Raw genomic sequence first — 18,504 nt, 5'->3', positions numbered from 1 at the left:
GAGCATCAAGATCCTGACTCTGTGGTTTTCTTGTGATGTAGACCAACTACCTTTAGGGTTCATTTTCTTATCTTTTACTCACCCCAGTCTTAATTTTGTTGCACAGTGGAAAGCACATGAACTTCGTGAGGTTCAGAAACTGGGTATAACACAGCTGCTTCTCTTTGAATCCTAATGACCTTGAATAAGTTATCCAATCTCTAATCCTCAAAATGGAGGATAATAATACCTCAGAGGGCTGTATTTAAAGATGCTATGAAATACCACATGTAAATTATCTGGTAGAGAATTTACCTTTGTTTATTCTCAGTAAATGTTTACTGCCTCTGTTGATTCTCAGTAAATGTTTGCTGCCTCTCCCCTGAAACAAAATGAAATGGTGTGTGTGAATAGCTTTGTGAGCTTTAAATAATATAGTTAAATAGAAGGCATTATTAGTTCTGTTTCCTCTTTCAGAAATGGGCATTAATAACATAATTTATAATCTCAGTAGTATAATGTGCTTGGCCAGGTACATGCCCAGGTTTGGTATTCTTTAGATTTTTGTTTCTTCTTGCCCTACATACTTTGAAAGCCCTTCGAGAAATCCTGTAGCAAACTCACATGATTTGTGAAACCAACAGTTGACTAATTTTTACTCTAATTCTATGTCTTTGACTAATTCTTAGTCTGTGTATCCATATATATGAACACTAATTCACCTATTACCTTCTTTTTTATGGTGTCTAGGTTCTCCTACTTTGCCCTACTTCTCCTTTCCCCACTAAGAACTTTGAACCATATGGAATTTATTAGCTAGCATATACCCTGGTCTCTTCCTGTTTTGGTATTTCTGGTTGGATTGACTGTAATAATCCTTAATTGGATATTCAACTAATTGTCTAAAATAAGCTTACGTCCGTGAGTTAAGAGGTAGAGTGCCAAGGACTTGAAAAGCTTGAACTCCTAAGACTTACTTGCTGCAGTCCAGTTTAGAGAGAAATTAATGATTTCTGAAAATATTCTTAGCACTTAAAAGCATTGAAATATTATCACATATTCATTAAACATTTGTATGCATAGCACTTTCTGGTAACCCAGATGGATGTAAAACATGTATGTTTTGGTCCTGAGTTTCTTCCTTCTAGGGTAGTCTAGTTAGAGTTCAGAATGACTCAAAAAAGTTGAAATGTAAGACATTAAACCTTTTGAATACAAAATATTATCGATAATATGTGCTTATAAATTTGAAGACTTTGTCCTATTTATTTTTTATAAAGTGTGGTGAGTTTTGTTTTCCTTTACCTGTGAACTAGAAATAAAAATACCCTGTAGGGTCATTGTGATGTTTAAATGAGATTGGTTATGTAAAGCCCAGTTATAATATATAAACCTACATATATTCTTTCTGATATATACAATGAGTATTTAGAATTCTAATTTCTAATTGTATACTATTTTTTAAACAAGTAATATGATACATGGTAAAAAAAAAAAAAAAAACATGCAGACCGAGCAAAGTTAACTATTCTTCTCACTTCAGACCTGAGGTTCTTCCCTGTGTTCTTCTGTACCAAGAGTATGGTTTTAAATATTTTTCATTAATTATTCTAGTATGTATACACTTACATATACTTATATATTTTTATAACGTGAGTGGGAACATATTATTCATGTTGCCTTGTATCCTGTGTTTTTCATTTAAAAAAAGATTTTTGGTTATCTTCCCGTCAACAAATATAGCTTTTGAATACATTATTTTTTTATTGTTATTGATTGCTGAATATTCTATCGTTTGGATATATAATAACTGGTATTTTTCCCCCAGCACTCCTTTAACGCATTTTTTAAAAACTTTCATCATCTTAGGATCAACTTACTATCCTGAAGGTCCATTCTCCCAAGAAGAAGGGACAGAAAGACAGACCTGTTTGTAAGAAAGGCTTGGGTATCCCATGAACGAGCCAACAGAAAACCGATTGGGGTGCAGCAGGACTCCAGAGCCAGATGTAAGGCTCAGAAAAGGGCACCACCTGGATGGTACAAGGAGAGGTGATAATGACAGCCACCAAGGAGATTTGGAGCCCATTTTAGAGGCATCCGTTCTAACTTCCCATCATAAAAAAGTAAGTCAAATTGGAAGAATGGTAAACAAAGGAAAAAATCTGGAGGATGTGGCAGAGGGAGGATATGGGGAAAAAAAAAATGTGGGTCCATTGCTGAAGGGAGAATGGCGTGGTAAGAAGGAAACTTGCACATTTGTGTTTTTTTCTTCTGGATAACTTGAAGTCTTATTATTATTATTATTATTATTTTTTTATTATTACTATTGAGACGGAGTCTCACTCTGTCACCCAGGCTGGAGTGCAGTGGCGCGATCTTGGCTTACTACAACCTCCGCCTCCCGGGTTCATGTGATTCTCCTGCCTCAGCCTCCTGAGTAACTGGGTACATGCCACCATGCCAGGCTAATTTTTGTAGCTTTAGTAGAGATGGGGTTTCGCCATCTTGGCCAGGCTGGTCTCGAACTCCTTACCTCAGGTATCCTCCCACCTCGGCCTCCCAAAATGCTGGGATTACAGGCGTGAGCCATCCTGCCTGGCCTCTTGTTCTTAAATTAGCTTAGATATTATTTGATTTTGATTTTATAGTTAATGTCTTTCTGCTGACTCTTTTTTTTTTTTTTTCCCCCCTGGAGACAGAGTCTCACTCTGTCACCAGGCTGGAGTGCAGTGGCGCGATCTCGGCTCACTGCAACCTCTACCTCCCAGGTTGAAGCGATTCTCCTGCCTCAGCCTCCCGAGTAGCTGGGATTACAGGCACCCGCCACCATGCCCGGCTAATTTTTTGTATTTTTAGTAGAGACGGGGTTTCACCATGTTGGCCAGGATGGTCTCGATCTCAACCTCCTTATCCACCTGCCTCGACCTCCCAAAGTGCTGGGATTACAGGCGTGAACCACTGCGCCTGGCCTCTGCTGACTCTTAAAAGCATACTTACCCTGCTTTATCTTGTTGAAGGGAGAGGGCGTGTTCTATGGGTACCATATAATCTTTCGAATTTAACCGTACTCTTTAGTTATGACGTTATCCGTTATTTTTGGAGAAATTCGAATTGCGTGTTGGAGCTACTTTTCCAGAAATTGTTTACCTCCAGTGTACACCTTGGGAGTCAGTAGAATTTCTGAAAGCTGAAGCAGATTTTACTCTTTCATTTCCTAGAGAAAAGAGCAACCTTTAGGCAGCTATACCTATAGAGCAGAAGTATCAGAAAGTCATAGTGACAGACGTTTTGCTATGTGCTTTGGAATTTCCAAATTATACAGCATGTGTTTAATGTTTTGTTACTAATACAGTGTTTCTCAAACTGTGGGTTGTACCTATTAGTGGGTTTTGAAATTAATTGTATTATAAAGTGTTAAAAATTTTTTTTAAAGATCAAAATAGAATAAAAGCATTGAAGTGTGTATATAGTAATACACATTTAAATTGTTATTTTAGTTTTAGTTATGTATATAAATAGGAATAATATATGAAATACATTTCTTACTATGGGTTGTGGTTAACATTTTGAAAGCCTCTACTTAGAACAGCAGCTTGGGGAATTGTGTTTCGAGGTAGAGGAAATAAGCTAGTGCCGAGGTCCGAAGGTGGGAATATGCTTATCTTCCTTGCCTTCCCCCCTGCCTCCTACCATCACCTGCGCCTGCTTGTATCATCTTTCTCTTCTTTCATCTTCTCCTTTATTTTATTTTAATTTATTATTATTTTGAGATGGAGTCTCACTCTATCGCCCAGGCTGGAGTGCAGTGATGCCATCTCGGCTCACTGCAACCTCCGCCTCCCACGTTCAAGTGATTCCCGTGTCTCAGCCTTCCGAGTAGCTGGGACTACAGACCTGCACAACCACGTCCGACTGATTTTTGTATTTTAAGTAGAGATGGGGTTTCACCATGTTGGCCAGGCTGCTCTTGAACTCCTGATCTCAAGTGATCCGCCCACCTTGGCCCCACAAAGTGCTGGGATTACAGGCATGAGCCACTGTGCCCGGCCTTCTTTTTATTGTTTTGTTTTTTCTTTTCTTTTTTTTTTTTTTAAAGGAGCCAGTATAGTTAGAGCATGAGGAACTAGAGGGACGAGTGAAATGAGATGAGGTCAGTGGACCAGTCAGAGAACAGGTTATACAGGTTTATTGAAGGAATTTAAATTGTATTTGAATAAAATTGCCTGGCAAGTGGGCAGCTTTTGGGGTGTTTAAACATGGAGACATTTGTGTTTTTAAAAATATCACTGTGGTTGTGGAATGGATTATTTGAAGACAGAATAGAAGAGGGACCCAGGTGTTAGAATATAGATGAGAGATGATGTCACTTGAAATAGCATGGTGGGAGCAGCAGAAATGGAGGGAAATGGCTAGATTCTGGGTATATTTTGTGGGCCGAATCAACAAGACCTCCTGATGGATTAGCCATAGAGTGAGGAAAATAGAGGAATCAAGGCTGATTCTCTGAGCTGAACTGAAATGGTAAAGCAAGAGGGAGAAGCGGGTTTAAAGTAGGGAAATCAAGAGCGGTGTTTTGGAAATGTGAGATTCAAGATTCTTATTAGATATCTTAGAAGAGATTGAGGAGGCAGTAACTGTATCACTATAAGATTTTTATGTACCACTGTTTCTTAACTATTTTTAAAACTGATACTGTTATTACGGGATCTAAGGAATTTTCAAGCTTGAAAGAATTTCAGGCTAGCCGATTTGAGATTTATAATGTCAATAAAATTCTGTTTATCATTCCACATTATTTTTAATTACGTACAAAGATCTAACATGTCACCCAGGGACCATTTCACCCACTGCTCTGTTTGGTCGCCAGTCTTTTGTCTCTCTTTTCGGCAATGGTTAGGCGGATATCCTTTCCTCAGGGAAGAGAAATCCGTGGTTTGTTGCCCTTGCCAATAACAAAAATGTTGGAAAGTTTAGTGGCAAAGCCATTGGCATCTTTCATGTGAACCACATCAAAAGATCCAGGGTGCCTTTCTCTGTTGGTCATCACACCAGTTCTTCCCAGGTTAGCACCTACAGTCACCATACACAGTTTACCAGTGTCAGACTTGATGAAATCGGTAATCTTGCCAGTCTCCAAATCAATCTGAATGGTATCCTTCACCTTGATGAGGGAATCAGGGTAGCAGATGGTGCCGAGCATCATGAGTCACCAGATGAGGGATTCCTTTTGTGCCCACAAAGATTTTTCTCACTTTGTATTTGGCCTCCTCAGGTGTAATAGGATGTACAGCAAAGCGACCCTTGGTGTCATAGATCAGACGGAAATTCTCTCCCGTCTTGTCAATGCTGATGACATCCATGAATCCAGCAGGGTAGGTTATATCAGTTCAGACCTTGCCATCGATCTTAATGAACCTCTGCATGTAATCTTCTTTACTGCATCTCCTGTCAGGGCATACTTAAGTCTGTTCCTTAGGAAGATGATGGGAGTAACTCTCTCAACTTGTGGGGACTAGTGGATGGACGAGGAGCAAACTCATCGGTCAGTTTATCCAGCATCTAATGCTTTGGAGCTGCTGCCCACTTCCGATGCTTCTCGGGACCATGCGCCATGGCTGCTTAGGCAAGGAAAGCAAAATATATTTTTAGAGTCCGGAACTTGCCCACCCAATCACTTTTGTGTCAGATTTACATTAATTGATTTTTCTGTGTGTTGTAATACTATATATTTTTGTTTACTGTCTTCACTGGTTGGAGTCTTATCTTCTGTAGATAATATTTGTGTTTGAATTTCACTAATAAGTAATTAGGTGGATGGGATTTTTCCCATCCTTATGAATGAACTCATTTATTGCCCTGAAAGCCTCTATTTGATTTTCGTTTAATCTTGAGCTAATGCAGAAGTTAGCAGTGTGAACAAAAGAACCATTTTTTCTTTCATTTGTTTTAATAGATTTTTATATGAGGAGCCAAGGAATGAAAGGATCCATAGGTTGTGGAATATTAGAGCTGAAAAGGCCCTCCAGAGTCATCTTGTTTGCCTTCCTCAATTTACCAGTGAGGAAATTGTGTTTTTATTCCTAATGAAAATTTGTCTTGTGTGTGTTGTTTCTCTTTGGAGTTGAAGTTCCTTGCTGAAAAAGAGAATCTATATGCAGTACTGTCCCTTGCTGCCAATTTCATGGTTAATGTGTAGTGCACATGGGAGCTAGAAAAGAAAGGGGATAGAGTTACAGAGAACTGCAGTTTTGAGACTGAAATAAAAGGCAAAATATTAGTATCTTAGTGATTTGAGGAGTTCTATGTACTGATTTTTTGTTTGTGTTTGGAGAAAGGACTCATTTCTTAAAATTTTCGGTTTCGAAGTTGAAACATCTGAACTGTAGACTGCAGCCTTCTCAATAATTCTAGTAATACTTTAATTGTATCACTTTCATAGACATTATCTCATTTGCTTCTCAAAACTGTGCTCTGAAATAGAGCAGATATGATTTCTTTTTGAAAGTGGACGAAAATAGGATTTAGAAAGGTTAGTAATTTGCCCAAGGTAATGTGACAAAATGAGAGCATGTGCTGAGTCTTCTGACTGTGCTTTCTGCTGAACAAAGCTGCCTTTATGAGAATTGGCACCAGATTGACTTAATGTTTCTGAATTCCAAACTCAGTCCCTGAGTGTTTATATTGAACCTAGAGATTAGATTCAGTAGTTGGTCTTGTTTTTTGACAGAAGTTGTTGCAGACCTCATTTTCTGTTAGGCCAGGGTAATTTTGCATCTCAGATGCATTCTAACTTTGTAATGGGTTTTCTGTTTATTTGGAAAGCAAATAAAATGAATATATCATAGTACAGTCGTTCACATTCCTAACAATTTTGCATCATTTTCTTTGTTTTTTCCCCTTTTTTAGAAGATGCAGATCTTAACTAAATTTCTTAGGCTTCATTTAAAACATGATGGCAGCCCTTACGCTGTCTTAAGTTGTGGAGATTGGCATTCACATGCCAATCGTGAATAAGGAGAAAAGCAAAATAGGAAAAGCACCAGGGGTGTCTCGTTTTTTATTAAGTGTAATTCTGAATTTATAAAGTAAGATTTAAGGTAATTATGTGCATTACAGACTGGTATCTTTTTGTACAAGTCTTTATTTACTGCCAAGTTTCTTTAAATCAATAAACCTATTAGGAGTGCCCACCTGATCACATATTGCCCTTTATAGAAAAGTACAAACGCCAGGATTTTATTCCAGGCCTGCTGAATCAGAATCTTTGGATCCTGGGTATATATTTTTTGCTTCACAACTAAGATGCTCACTACTGTTTAAAAACCTCCTTTCTGGCCAGGCGCAGTGGCTCACACCTGTAATGCCAGCAATTTGGGAGGCCGAGGCAGGCAGATCACGAGGTCAGGAGTTTGAGACCAGCGTGTCCATCGTGGTGAAACCCTGTTTCTACTAAAAATACAAAAATTAGCTGGGTGTGATGGCAGGCACCTGTAATCCCAGCTACTCGGGAGGCTGAGGTAGGAGAATCGCTTGAACCTGGGAGGTGGAGGTTGCAGTGAACCGAGATCGCACTACTGCACTCCAGCCTGGGTGACAGGGTAAAACTCTGTCTCAGGGAAAACAAAACAAAACAAAACACCTCCTTCTGGTAGGAGATAGTTAAGGGAAAAAAAATAAAAATAATAATAATAAAAAACAGAAAAACAACCAAACCAGTCCCTATTTTTTATACTTACTTATTTTAAATAAGTATTTTATTTAAAATAGTTAATGTATTAAAAACTTCTTAGCAACATGCTTTGCAAAGAAATCTCAACACATTCTCTGAGGATTATTAGGAAAATGAAGTTAGATTTATTTACTGTTTGTTAAAGGAGAATATCACATTTACTCACAGTTGACTCTTAAAAATTTTTTTTGAGATAAATTTTACATACCATAAAATTAACCCATTTAAAGTATACAATTCAATGGTTTTATTAGTCACAGGGTTGTACATCCATCACTTCAATCTAACTTTATGACATTTTCATCATCCCCTAAAGAAAACCTTTAACCCATTTGCCATCACTTCCCATCTCTACCCCCAACCCTAGGCAACCTCTAGTCTACTTTCTGTTTCTATGGCTTTGTCTATTCTGGACTTTTTAATAAATGGAATTGTAAGACATGTGGTGTTTTGTATCTAGCTTCTTTTACTTAGCATAATGTTTTTAAGTTTCATCAATATTGTAGTATGTACCAATACTTCATTCCTTTTTATGACTGAATAATATTCCATTGTATGGATATACAGAGGTCCTTTCTTATTTGTGGTTTCACATTCTCTGGTTTCAGTTACCCCTGGGTCAACCGAGATCTGAAAATATTAAATGAAAAATTCAGAAATAATTTATAAGTTTTAAACTTTGTGCTGATCTGAGTGGTGTGATGAAGTCTCACACCTTCCTTGCCCTGTCCTGTCTTACCCAGGAAATGAATCATCCCTTTGTCCAGCGTATCCGCGCTGCAGATGGCTGGCTGCTTACTTAGTAGCCATCTTGTTATAAAGTCACAGATCACAAGAAGCCTGAGTACAGTACGCTAAGATATTTTGAGTGAGAGAGCATATTCACATAACTTTTTTTTTTACAGTATATTGTTAAAATTGTTCTATTTTATTATTGGTTATTGTTAATCTCTTACTATACCTCATTTATAAATTAAACATTGTTATAGGTATGTATGTATAGGAAAAAACACAGCATATATAGGGTCCAGCGCTATCCATGATTTCAGGCATCCTCTGGGGTTCTTAGAACATATTTCCTGTGGATGGGGAAGCTACTGTACTATAGTTTATCCAATAATGATTGATGGACACTTGGATTGTTTACACTTTTCGACTGTTGCGAATAATGTTGCTGTATCATTCATGTAAAAGCTTTTGTATGGATTTGTTTTCATTTCTGTTGGGTATATACTCAGGAGGGATTTTTCTGGATTATATGTTAACTCTGTGTTTAATATTTTGAGTGTTTTTCATAGCAGCTGCACCAGTTTATATTCCCACTAACAATGTGTGGGGGTTCCACTTTCTCCACACCCACACTAACTATTGTTACTATATTTTGAATATAAATGTCCTAGTGGGCGTGAAATGGTATTTCCTCGTAGTCAGTTAACTCTTGAGCTTTTATCAAGAGACCTGCCTAGGTTAGCTTTGCTCAGGATTTTGAATATTAACCTCTTTGAGGAATTTGGAAATAGAAGCTAAATTCAAACTTACTATAAAACTCAAGTTGTGTCAATTTAACTTCAAATGGTCTTCTCATTGTCTGTTCTGCCATTACTTCAAGCCACCACCATCTTCCATCTGGAATACACCTGTCAGGACTTCTGTTTTGTTTCTTGTACTGTCCAATATATTCTTCACACAGTTCCTAGAGAGAGCTCTTAAAAATGCAAAGTTTATTATGCCATTCCCATTTAAGAAATTCATTTGTTTCCCACTGCACTTTTGGTAAAATCCCAAATCCTTTCTATAACCTGTAGGATCCTGGGTGATCTCACTGCTACCCTATCTGTCCAACTTCATTTCAGGACATTCCTCTCCATGTTCATTGAGCAGCAACCGTATTGGCCTTATTTCAGTTTCTTAAACAGGCTGGGCTCTTTGCAGCTTCAGAGCCTTCAAACATGGCTCTTTCCTCTGCCCGGAGTGTTCTTACACCCACACCTCTGCCTAACTGCGGCTCATCCTTCAGTATTCAGGTTAAGTTCTCTACCCCCACTTCATTCTGTATCAGGTTTCCCATTGTTATCTTTAATCACCTTTTATTTTCTGTTACAGTGCGTATCATGACATATATTTGTGTGACTTATATATTTATGTTTATAAACTTATAGATACAACATATTTTATAAAGATTTTTAATTATTTAGTAATTGTTTTTGCTTGTAGACTCTTCAGTTCCATGGTGGTAAGAATCTTTTTGTTTTCCCCTGGTATCCTCAGAGTCTAACCTGATCTTTGAGTGGCATATAACAAACAGTTGTTGAATGAATTTATCAACAACAAATGTAAAGTTCTGTGTCTAAGTGGTTTCAAGTAGTTTCTTTAAAGAGATGTACAAAAGGAGCACATGGGGAGGTATACTATTTAGATGCTTAGGGAAGCTTAACTATTCTACTTCTTTAATCTTCGAGAGAATAAATGCATTCTTATCAGGAGAATAATGATAGTTCACTTTTATTGATCTTTTACAATGGATGAAGCAATTTTTGAGCTCTTTTGAATATATTATTCATTCCTACAGTAGCCTTATGGAATAGATATTATTAGAATCTGTTTTACAGATGAGGAAACTGAGGTTTCATGTGAATGTATGTGTATTGTACACTGGGACTCTTGTCCAGGGGGATGATATACTTTTTCTCTTCAGAGGGGCAGGATTTTCTTTTCATTGGTTTATTGTAAAAAGTGCGATATGGCAATTTCAATGGTTATTTGCCTTTAATACATTTTAAAGTACATTATTTCCATAGATGATCAGACTTGTGGAAAAAGAGACCCTGTGATAGGTGATAGTGATCCATTGTAGTTGTGGAACTGGCTCTCAAGTAACATTGAATAAATAAGTACCTGTGTGTACAGTTAGATTACGCTTACCTGTGCATAGGAATCCCTTCCTTATTTGAGGTGATGGAGAGGTTAGTCTCTTCGATTCCTTATGAAGCAGAATGGATTTTTAGAAAGAGTATTAGAAACTAAATACTTTGAAATTGAAATCTCTGCAGTAGGAATCTGTATTTGTCACAAGCTCCCCTATGTGATTGTGAGACACACTTAAAGATTGAGAGCCAATGATCACAATTTTCTTTTCATAATACATATATGTAAGTTCCAGACCAGCAGGAATTACATCAGGGTAAAGCTGGGCCTCGAGGAGCTGAGTGTTTCCTCTTTTGTAAATGCAGTATGTAATAGTATGCCTCTTGTCTCACAGGGTTGTAATGAGAATAACTTAGTGCATGTGAAGCAGCGGTAACACTGCCAGGTACAGAGAAGGCACTTAATAAATGTTAGATGTAGCATATCATTGGAGGTGTATATTTGGGTCAAAAAGAAAAGACTTCCTCTGTTATATCCAAAGGACAAAGTTAATCTCTCTTTATTTCTTTTTGTTTTTATTAGATTTGTATTTATCTTATAAAAAATAGATTGGTGGTTATCTGTCTCCACTCACTTGAACATGTTTATCCTCTGCATCCAAAGTAGTCCAGGAATGGCTGGACCTGATGGCTCACGCCTGTAATCCTAACAACTTTGAGAGGCTGAGGCAGGCAGATTGCTTGAGCCCAGGAGTTCGAGATCAGACTGGACAACATGGCGAAACCTTATCTCTACAAAGAATACAAAAATTACCCGGGCCTGGTGGCATGTACCTGTAGTCCCCAGCTACTTGGGAGGCTGAGATGGGAGAATCACTTGAGCCCAGGAATTTGAGGCTGCAGTGAGCCATGATTGTGCCACTGCATTCCAACCTTGGCAACAGAGGAAGACCCTGGCTCAAAACAGAAAATTACACAAATGTATATTCCAAGAATATTGTATTTGTGCAGTATTTAAGTAAAGAAATGAATGATTAAACCTGAGTTTTAGTCCTGGCTGTATTGCCAGCCAGATGTGTGACTTTGGCTAATTTTCTTGATTTCTTTGGGTTTCATTTTCCTTACATTAAAATGGAGATGTTTAACTGGGTGATAAACATCTAAGATTTTCTTATCCTCAAAATTTCTGTGGTCCCCGACACTATATTAATACTTTTTTGTAATGGGATAAAAAATGAGTGAGGGTCATAGTTTACTTTTTTCACAAATCATTCCAGTTAAGTATCTTTGCTTAAGCAGCCCTTTTAATGCCTTCTTTGGTAACTTTTATCATGCCTGGTTTTATTTAGTGAAGCCATTTCTGTGGACTAGTAAATAATTTTGTAGGAAACAGTTTGGTAAAAGGAAAAAAGCAGGGTTTTGTACTCAGAGTGACCTGAATTTGTATCCCTGATTTCTTCTATATCATTATTTTTCAAACTTCTGCGTAGGAGGATCCTTCAAAGAAAAACGACAAAAACCTTATTAAAGCATTACACACATATACACGTAGGTATATCATAAGTGGATAGTTTTTTTTTGTTTGTTTGTTTGTTTGTTTGTTTGTTTTTTGAGACGGAGTCTTGCTCTGTAGCCCGGGCTGGAGTGCAGTGGCCAGATCTCAGCTCACTGCAAGCTCCGCCTCCCGGGTTTACGCCATTCTCCTGCCTCAGCCTCCGGAGTAGCTGGGACTACAGGCGCCCGCCACCTCGCCCGGCTAGTTTTTTGTATTTTTAGTAGAGACGGGGTTTCACCGTGTTAGCCAGGATGGTCTCGATCTCCTGACCTCGTAATCCGCCCGACTCGGCCTCCCAAAGTGCTGGGATTACAGGCTTGAGCCACCGCGCCCGGCCATAAGTGGATAGTTTGATAAACTTTTATAAACTAGACACTCCTGAATAACCAGCACTCCTGGAGGTTCCTTATTACCTCCTCATACTAACTGCCTATTCCCACTCCCTCAGAGGGAACCATTACCCTGACTTCTAATGGCATAGATTAATTTTGCTTCTTTTGTACTTTATCTCATTGTAATGATTCCATATATACTCTTGTATCTGGCTTCTTTTGCTCAGTATCATGTTTGTGAAATTCATCTGTATTTTCTCGGTATAGCTGTAGATTGTTCATTTGTATTGGTCTGTGGTATTTCTTTATGTTACTGTACCAATTTTTATTTTATTTATATGAAGGCAATCTGGGTTGTATCTAACTTGGGGCTATTATAAATAGTGTTGCTATGAACATTCCAGTACTTGCTTTTTAGTGAACAAATGTATACACTTCCATTAGCTACATACCTGTGAGTGGAATTACTGGGTTAGGAAGATGATCCCATTCTCCCTTCAAACATCAGAAATATTTAACAGACCTCACTACATGATACTCACATTTTAAATATTAGTTTGAAAAAACTACATGATAGAAATTGGCGGCCGGGCGCGGTGGCTCAAGCCTGTAATCCCAGCACTTTGGGAGGCCGAGACGGGCGGATCACAAGGTCAGGAGATCGAGACCATCCTGGCTAACATGGTGAAACCCCGTCTCTACTAAAAATACAAAAAACTAGCCGGGCGAGGTGGCGGGCGCCTGTAGTCCCAGCTACTCAGGAGGCTGAGGCAGGAGAATGGCGTAAACCCGGGAGGCGGAGCTTGCAGTGAGCTGAGATCCGGCCACTGCACTCCAGCCTGGGCGACAGAGCGAGACTCCGTCTCCAAAAAAAAAAAAAAAAAAAAAGAAATTGGCTATGAATTCAGTTCATCTTAAGTGAATTTGTATTGTGTAATTCACGGAGCACCTACATGTATTTTAAAGTAGTTATACCTGCTTTATGAATGAGACATTTATTCAATCTACAGAAAACATTTAATGTGCGTATACACTTGCATAATATTTGAAGTAATTAGCCAAGAAAGGTAGTGGTGTTAGGTTGGGAATTAAGGTACTACTTAGAGCTGTGTACCTTTTCGTGGCTTCTATTTCTTCATTTACCATGCTTGATCTAGATTTCCACTTAATAAAATGGGAATAGAAATATACTCATTTCAGAAACTTGTTATGAAGGTTTGATTAATTTGTAAAAATCACTTAGTACAGTGTCTGGCATGTAGTGTATAATAAATAATAATTGTTACTCTGTCCTTCCTTTATAATAGTACTTGACTACTATAACTGTAGTAAATCCTGATAAACACATCTTGAAGTTATCCACATATCTCAGCCACCCTTGACTTCAACAACCTTTTCATAAAGGTGATTTCTAAATCTATCATCATAGTGCTGTCTTCTTTTTTTTCCCCTAGACCCTTCAAATGAGAAGTGTTTTCTTCTTTATTGGACTTTTAACCATTTCAAATTGAACTAATGTTAAACTAAGGTTAACTGTCCACTCCCCCACCAGCTTTTCCTTCTATTCTAACTTCCTAATCCTAATTTCTCTTAAATAATGCCAATTTTCTTTCACGTACTCAAACTTGGTTCCTAGACTGTCAAAGTGGCAGGGATCCCAAAAGTCATTTAGTTTAGTAGACACACGGATGCTTTTAATCCTTCTTCAAATGTTTTTAGTTTCTTTACCATGTGTTGGCACTTTGGACTTGAGAAGAGAAGACATAGTTTTTGCCCTTAAGCAGCATGTAGTTTAGTTAGAGAGACAGGTAAACCAGTACATTTGTGGTGAGTGCTGTGTGATTTTATGCACAGATTACTATGGTAGTAACTCCAGCTGCAAATGGATTTAGCTAAGAAAGGACTAAAGGACATTCTAGACAAAGGGAACAGCAGATGTGAAGATTCAGAAGCAAGATATAATGTGGTGCCTGTAGGGAATAGTAATAATAATAGCTAATGTTTATTGAGTACACACTGGCACATACTGATGTCTGAACCTGAAAAATGTCCAGCATAGTTGGAATGAAAGGTCAAGGTACAGTGGAGTGGAGGATGTGGTAGTAAGACAAGACAGGTAGGGCCTGAAATCTAGGTCTTTAGCCTCCTGGTCCAGTATTATACCATCATTCAAATTTCTTTTTGAAATTTATATCAGTTTCAAATTTTGTGTAATGCGTACTGGTTGAAATGATTAGACCATTGCCTCTAGGCCTCTGACCCTAAAGCCTGGACTCTTAACTATATTTGCTAAAGTGTATAGTTAGGAGGCATTCTGTAAGCTTTTGGACAAAAATATGGAGGCGTTTCAAACCAGGTTGTCCTAATCTTTGTATTTATGGCTCCCCTCTGCCTCCTGCTCCCTTTCTGAGCTTTCAAGATATTAGGTTGAATAAAGAGATCAGCCTTTATGGTTGTCCTACTTTTCCTCTGCTCCAGATTCTTCTTTATAAATTGGGAGATAAGGAACTTTTATTCATTCAACCTTCATATTCTGTTAAACTGGTTTCCTTTAACCAAACTCAAGAATGCCACTATATAATAGTTTATTATAAGAAAACTAACTTGTAAATAGACTCTTGTCAGTCACTTCATTTTATTTTCATGGAGAAGTCTGCTTAAGAAATTCAATTAAGATTAGAGGCTGGGCGTGGTGGCTCACCCCTGTAATCCCAACTTCTCGGGAGGCTGAAGCAGGAGAATCGCTGGAACCCTGGAGGCAGAGGTTGCAGTGAGCCGAGGGAGCCGAGACCACGCCATCACACTCCAGCCTGGGGGGACAAGAGGGAGACTTCGTCTCAAAAAAAAAAAAAAAAAAAAAGATAGAATTGCTATTTGAGAATTTTTAAGAAACTGAGTGATTTTAAAGATCTTTTCCATCAAGCTTTGATGGAAGTCAGAGTACATATATTTCTAGGCAGGCCAGAATGAATATTCATGTAGACTACATATTGCAGTTATTCTTTTGGAGAATCCATCAATACTTATTCTTCAGCTATCTTTTTTTATTTTTATTTTTGTGGATAGCTTTGTTTCCACAAACTTCTTTGTTTTCATTTGTTAGTAATATCAGCTTGCTAATGCCCTTGGCACACATTTCCAGTTTCTAAAGTTAAGGCTGGCTTCAACCTGTCAACTTGGAAAAAGACCATAAAAATCACCTGTTGATCAAACTAAGCCAGGTTTATTATATACTTCAGTAAGGGTGAACACTGCCTTAAAGAGTCCTAGAAGTATTTCAGAAAGAAAGTATTGGATATGGATATTTACAGGGTTTTGGGGTCTGGGTTCAAGTAGTTTAAGGAGATTTTACTTGGCCCTGTGCTAAGTTTGTGATAGAATTCTTGGATCAAGTCTTGATAAACAAATATTTATTTGATAAGTGAGCATGTTTGCCCAGTTGAGCAATTTATTATTCTAAGGATCGAATTGTGCAGTCTGTTGTTCAGTTGAATGAGTTTTTGAGAAATTCCTAAAGCTAATGATGAAGTTATTTACTGGTTTGCATTCTTACCTTCCTGGGCAATAATTTCCTAGAACAAATAATAAAGTTATGTTGATATAGGGGCCATAGATCTTAGTCCTCATAATTAAGCTATGTGAATGCAGAAGGTCTCAGTTCTAAATGACATTTATAAAGGCAGACAAATTTTAATCAAAGGTTTACTGTTTCCAGCCCTGGGTACTGTACCATTGACCTTTTTCGTCTAATTGTGGATGGTAGATAGTATCATGATTGGGAGTCTTTGTGGCACTTTGTGCACTTCCACTAACATTTAAATACATCATTTATGTTTTGCTACTTTCCTAAATGCACCTGAAGCTTTAGTTGAACTAGTAGTCTCTTTTTCTCAACATGATACTTTTGTTTTTCCCACTTGGTTATTTTCCTTTATCTCATCTTTGCAAAATTTTTATTCTTCATGCAGCTTTTCCTGAACCTTATCATTTCTATCTTTGAACTAGCTATACCTTTTTTTCCTATGATAGTTATTTATGTGGCTAATTTAGCACTTTATTAGATTGTAAGTTCATGGAAGATAGAGACTATGTTTTATTCATCTTATTTTTAATCATCTAATAAATATTTGTTAAGCTGAATTACTCTGTTGAATTGAGTTAGGCCAAAACCAATAAATACCCAATAGGTTTGTGAATTATTTTCATATTAGGCTGATCTTAAAGACCTTTTATCTTTATCACTATGGTTCTGTCTTTCCAAAGGTAAAGTGTACTCTGGAAAATTCTCATTTTAGATTGCAGTTTGGACAGATCATCAAAGTCAAGTGTTACTATGTTTTGAAATACAGTCAGCAAAGTTCTCACAGATGGACTTTACTGAAAACAGATGGCGGGAGGGAAGAGCTATTTCAAAATGTCTGTGTGCTCATTTCAAAGCATTGACCTCTACAAATTTAAATATAATAGTTATTCATGGAAAAAGCTGGAGAATTAAGTTTTATGCCTTTATTTTTGGCAGCTTTGGTTTTGTTTAATCTTTCACAATGTCATGTATCTTGTCATAATTTTGTTGAGGGTATGTGGTAAGGAGTATGACAACAGAAGCAGAACATAGCATGTATGTGATCATTGAATATAGATACAATTTATTCAGAAATATCTTTGGGTACTGTGGTTTGGTGGCTGTTGGATGGAAGTTAGAAATAGTAATTTCACTCATAATAGTCATTTGGACTTAATATTGGAAGACAGAGACTGTTTTAAATATAGTGGCTGCATAGTCTTTCCAAGCCGTCAGTATGTGACATACGGTATACTCTAGGGAAAGTATTTTTTATCCTGTGTTTTAGCCAGTGTGTAACTCTGCCACTGTATTCCTACTTTATCCTCTCTCTAACCCAGGGAACTGCATTTACCACCACCCACACCATGTGGATACCTCGTTAGCAACTCCATAATACTTGAACACAATAAATAGTTAATTATGGTCTAGTATTTTAATTTATCCTTTGGGAACATATTTGTGAATATTCCATTATACAAGGGTGAGAATTGGTCATAATACTTGGTAAATCAACAGATTTATTAATACTTTGCCCTTCTGAAGGAAATATTTTCGTTTTGTTTGTTTCTCTTGTTGCCCAGGCTGAAGTGCAGTGGCACGATCTCGGCTCATTGCAACCTTGACCTCCTGGGGCTCAAGGAGTCTTCCGCTGAGCTTCTTGAGTAGCTGGGAGTGCAAACAGCCACACAACACCACTCCTGGCTAATTTTTATATTTTTTGTGGAGATGGGGTTTTACCATGTTGCCCAGGCTGGTCTCGAGCTCCTGGGCTCAAGCCATCCTCCTGTCTTGGCTGCTATCAGTAGTCCTGTATGTAATCAGTTGCATTTAGCCTGATAATCAAAATTACTGATTGTGAGTAAGCGCATTGATTACTTACTGAATCATATTGATTCAGAGTGCAATTTCATCAGGTTTTACTTAATGGTAGTATACATTAACCATATTGTGTTTTATGTGCATATTTGTAGTTTTGAAACTGCTGACAATAATTTGCATGAGAATAAAGACTGTTTCTCTTTCTTTGTGAAGAATCAAATACCCGTTGAATATGCATAAATATTTGAGCTATTTTATATAACATATAATTTTATATTTTAAAATCGGTCTGCTATAATCATTTCAAGCTATTGCCCGTTTTCAGGTTTTATATAATTTTAATGGAATTTTATCATTTTAATTTCATGTTTAATTAGGCACAGCCCTTATTAATCTGTTGTTGAAAGTCTTCTAGAGCATTTATTAATTTAGCCATCATGTAAGTATGTTCCGGAAGCCATGGGGAAGAAGATAGACACTTAAAATCTAGTTTAGGAAATGATACACTAAAAATGTAAAATTCTATTAAACATTAAATAAAACAGTATAAATCAATAAAAGCTGTAATCAGATATTACTGTCAAATGAGAGGCACAGACTTAAGTGCTAAAGAAATCAGAAGAAGAAGTCAGAAGAAGAAACAGAAGTCAGAAGAAGCA

The 18,504-nt window shown here is 37.4% G+C and overlaps 1 protein-coding gene and 1 pseudogene across 7 annotated transcripts in view; one reads left to right on the top strand and one right to left on the bottom strand.

The window, feature by feature from the left end:
- The window catches only part of LOC105484107 (adiponectin receptor 2), a 105,172-nt gene that overhangs the window by 69,301 nt on the left and 17,367 nt on the right, over positions 1–18,504 (top strand). For all 7 annotated transcript variants that reach the window (XM_071072374.1, XM_011745357.2, XM_071072372.1 and 4 more), the window contains one exon: positions 1,849–2,105. In XM_071072374.1, the coding sequence (XP_070928475.1) occupies positions 1,935–2,105 (171 nt within the window). In that variant the 5' untranslated portion in view covers positions 1,849–1,934. The remainder of the gene's footprint in view (positions 1–1,848; positions 2,106–18,504) is intronic.
- LOC112427135 (small ribosomal subunit protein eS4, X isoform-like) lies at positions 4,823–9,473 on the bottom strand (annotated as a pseudogene).

The sequence above is a fragment of the Macaca nemestrina genome, chromosome 10 (genome assembly GCF_043159975.1).
Source record: "Macaca nemestrina isolate mMacNem1 chromosome 10, mMacNem.hap1, whole genome shotgun sequence".
NCBI lineage: Eukaryota > Metazoa > Chordata > Mammalia > Primates > Cercopithecidae > Macaca > Macaca nemestrina.
This window is presented reverse-complemented; position numbering and strand designations above follow the sequence as displayed.